This window comes from Cystoisospora suis, assembly GCF_002600585.1.
Source record: "Cystoisospora suis strain Wien I chromosome Unknown contig_5230, whole genome shotgun sequence".
Classification (NCBI taxonomy): Eukaryota; Apicomplexa; class Conoidasida; order Eucoccidiorida; family Sarcocystidae; genus Cystoisospora; species Cystoisospora suis.
The window spans coordinates 30,797-35,051 of NW_027158021.1; the positions used below are offsets into that span (position 1 = coordinate 30,797).

The following is a 4,255-nucleotide window of genomic DNA, read 5'->3' on the forward strand; positions in this document are numbered from 1 at the left end:
TTCTGAGCCTGACACGAGCGTCCTCTTTGAATAGACTAGGTTTCCAGGCTGAGAAAGGCCCTGCCGTCCTCAGAAGCTGAATGGCTTCTTTCTCACTACAGAATAGCGTTGCTGACGCGGAAGAGAGAGAGACATCTTTACCGGTGGCAGTTCTGCCCTTTGACCCGGCTTGGGTTAGTGAGCACGGAATGCAGGTAGCCAGCCAGTGCGCCAACGGTGCCGTTTCAGGCTTTGACATGTGTAAAGCTAATTCCCCCTTATCAAGCGTGGCGGTGTGCCTACACTTACGGATTCTCTCCTCATGACGGAAAGAGCGACAAGACCATCCGTAATCACATAAGGAAGGAGATACTAAAAACTACTGCTGCCACAGCAAGACCCGGCAAAGCTGCGACTGTGCTGCTGGTGGCCGAGCTCTCCGTCGCACTAATGACCACGTCGACCTTGCACAAGTTCTGGTTGGTTGCTTGTGCATTCTGAGATATAGCTGCTGCTGGCGGGGAGGGGGGTGTGTAGAGGCAGCCGAGATGAATCGTCTTCGGCGAATCCGGGAAATGCTCGGGAGGAATCTTCAAGGTAACATTGTGGGCACCTTTATTCTCAGTCCACCAAGCCGATTGGAAGCCTGGAATGAAGCTCGTAAATTTCTCCTTCTTGCACTCGGCATCAACCTTATCATCTGCGCAGTAGTCCGTCGTATACTCGGCTGGCTGAGGGACTGCGTTAATGGCCTCATTGCCGCAGATCAGGGTCAAAGTGTTATTTTGCTGCGTCATGGTGACAGTAGACTTGGCCTCGTTGCTCAATTTACCGTACGCGCAGTACACAGTCTGGCCCGCTGCAGCTGATTTCCTCGCTTCAACCGTCACTGTCAGTGTACACTCTTTCCCTGAGGCTGCTTTGCAGCCTGTGACAAACTCGCTATCCAGCAACGGCAGAGGTGCATCGGGGAAGCTCAGCTCGTACTTCTTTCCGTCTGTCTCGGTGGGCGTGCCGTCCACCCAGGTGACTGGCGGCTGCACCGTGCCACCCATCAACTCCGACAAACTGACGGCCTTCTTACCGCCGGCAAGGTCCTCGGTTGGCATTTTGCATTCTGCCAAACTGCTGATACCTGTTGGGCAGACAAATCCCTTTGTCAGTTCCGGTACAGCAGTGGGTTGTTGTCCGGCGCACTCGAGACTCACCTTGCGCTTCGCCTCGGACAAGGAGGCAGTGAACTGTTTGGCCACATCCTCCTTACACACTGCTGCCTCCACTTCCTGCGGCTTTTCTAATCCTTTGGCTCGAAAGCCGTTGCCTGCCTGGTGACGCAGTGCATGCGCCACTGGAGACAGGAGAAATGTAGCAGCGCCGACACACGCTACGAACCACAGAGTCCGCCCCGACATTCTGGTCCTCCCATTTGCCCTCCTAAGGGGCTGTCCTTTGTAACATACCCGGCGGGAATCCGCGGCAGCCATCATAAAAGAGTGCATCCCTGGACAGAACAACGCCTGACGAGACTAAGCGGAAAAGTGAGTTGAGGATTTGCAGTACCGCCGAGTATAAAGAAGGCGAACACACTGTTCGGGCGGTCCAGAGGACAGAAACTCACTTCTAACCCGACTATACCCGACTTGGAAGCACTCCAGGGTTGCACGCGGAATTCTGCGCATCCACCCTCCGGCCCCGGTGCCGTCGGCACCGGTAAGAGCCGGGGGCGGGAGAAGCAGCTAGCGAGACGTGGTGCTTACTGCTTCCACTGGTGTACAACTTTCTAGCGCTAGTGCAGGAGTGTTTACTCGTCCAGGTTCTAGCCCTGATTCCTCGATGGCACAGAAAGCCTAGCGCCGCCCACCGCCGCGACCCTGGCTGGCAACCACAGGACGGTCGCGGATCACTTCTCGATGAGGTGGACACTCACTCCCCAGCGTGCCACCTGGAAAATACAGAAAAAGCACTTTTGGTTCCGTGACACCAGCCCTCAACTGCGCCTTACAGAACTACTTACTGCTTATGAGAGAAGCGCGTGCTGGAGGTGCTTCCGTTGACTGGGGGAGCCTCTCTCACGCACCGCTACCGGGGCACTGCCCTTCACAGGCAACAGCCTGCCACCACGCGTGGAAACTTCTTATCATCGGGGACGCGGCACCCTTGGTATGATGGACAGCCTACATCCTTCCTACACACTAGATTTAGTCCCTCCCTCGAGCTCGGGGCGTAAAAATCAAGGCGTCGGTGTAGTTAAAGCATCAACTATTGCCTGTGGAGTTGAGTTCTGGGTTGGAGTGCCTGCACCAAGTGGGCGGAGCCCCCCGCTCTACACTGCTGTCTCCTCAGCAATATATGGGAGCAGCATGCGATAAAACAGAGTCCAGCACCGACTGAGGGATTGGCTTTTTCTCATGCTTAGAAGGGGCAAAGACACAGGGGTTGTTGGGTAGTCCACCCGCCGTGACCTTGCAGTGTCGTTCCGTGCACAGTGAGACATCCGGTGTGCCGGTCGGACTCGACCGCGCGAAGACGAGTCGTAGCAAGCCGCGACTAACAGCGAAGTAGCAACTAACGTAGTAGGGCAAAATGGTGTTTTCGCTGTTTACGTTAGTGTGCTCTGCGGACGGACTACCTCGCCGGGAAGACACTGCAAGCGGAATATTCCAGGGCTACGGCGGCCGCGGCGCAGCACCAGCCGACGACCTCCGGGATAGTGCACTCGCCGGAGAGAATTCGTAGGTAACTGAACTCACTTGCTTTTTACGCTTTTTTTTCAGTTTTGAATAATGTAGCCTTTTCATGGTGTCTCGAACTATTGCGACAAAAGTTTGCAGCTTTGTTAGAAGGAGTTGAACACAACACCTTGTGGCCACCGCCGATTGTCGGGAGCACGAGCGGGGCTCCGACCCTCACCGTTTTGACGGTTTATGCTGTACTGTTGCTTCTTTTCACAAACAAAGCCTTTTTACCGTGTTGACCTTCGCATGGCTTGACCGCTGTTGCAACGCAGAGCAGTGGCAAACTTGGGGGGCAGTGCAGCGGCTACGACGGTAGCAGACTGCGAACTAGGGCTAGGGAATGATAGTAGCTTATTTATTGCAAAGGAACTTTCCTGTTATGTAGACCGGCCAATTACTTTGTATAAAGAGCCAAATATAGAAGAGCAGATAGATATAGAGATAGCAAGAGGGGTAAATAACGACTGGACGGAAACGGTAAAATGCTTTCATCAAAGATTGTCCCAGGCGTGGAAGAGACTTGAGGGATACCACTTGCGTACCCCGTCATCACAACAGTCACAGCCTTACCGTCTTATATGATGTGTATACAGCTGCGAGACCAGAATGAATCCTCTTCGCGTATTGCACTCATTATCAGACTCATGTATACACAGCTATGACCTTCATGTTCTCAGTGCCTGACCTGTACGAGGGGTACCGAAACTTCTTTCTACCTGTATACATAGACATAAGGGTACTGTTGTGCTCTCGAAAGGCGAATCTAACGCATTCACACAACCGTATGAACAAGAGTCCGCTTACTGAGGAACGCAGCAGGAAAATCATTAGCAAATGCACAACAATAACANNGAGCTCCGGCACGATCGGAAGCACCCGCGCTGCTCTCTTCCCGTCACTCTGCCAGCGGACTGCTAAGAGGAAGAAAAGAACTAACTCTTCCGTATCTTCCTCTGTCCAGCCTCTCGCTGCCTAGCGCGATATCTCCGGAGAGTCAAGTCTCCTATTCTGCCTCCCCAGAGAGCGGGCTCCTACCATCACTACGGACTATTGCTGACTAGTTTACTATGTAGTGTGTCCTCATTCATAAATAATCGATGTTCACGGTATGCTTCTGAAGAAACTATATAATCTAGCACTTATGTCATCGATGATGATGAAATTGTAAATGAAACTTTTGTACCGGGCTGTCCTAGCATGCGGCTCCACGGGGTGCTAGTCGCCGTGCACACAGTCTGTCTCACAGACACATCTCTCGGAGAGACACTCGTGTTCGTCGCAGGCACAACAGGTATCATATCTGTACACGGGAACCATCGGCTTCGCCACGTGTTGAAAATATATGGGTATTTTTACATATGTGTACGTGTGTATATACTATATATCTGTATACGTATGATATGCAACAGATCGAGGAAGGAGGTCTATGCGGGAAACTTCCATACCGTGCAAGTTTGCGGAACTCACTGCGCCGCAAGCATCGTAGAGGAGAGAGGTGGATGTCTTCTATCTATCTACACAGAGCAGAAAAGAACACAGGA

At 52.7% G+C, this 4,255-nt stretch overlaps 1 protein-coding gene across 1 annotated transcript; it reads right to left on the reverse strand.

The window, feature by feature from the left end:
* On the reverse strand, positions 1 to 1,971 carry CSUI_009013 (srs domain-containing protein). Its single transcript, XM_068069132.1, has one exon. The coding sequence runs from the start codon at positions 1,476 to 1,478 to the stop codon at positions 333 to 335; it is 1,146 nt and encodes a 381-aa protein (XP_067918894.1). The 5' UTR covers positions 1,479 to 1,971; the 3' UTR covers positions 1 to 332.
* Positions 1,972 to 4,255: the final 2,284 nt, after the last annotated feature.

Excerpts from the sequence above, each read along its gene's own strand:
- CSUI_009013 (XM_068069132.1), bottom strand. The coding sequence starts at position 1,478 with ATGCACTCTTTTATGATGGCTGCCGCGGATTCCCGCCGGGTATGTTAC.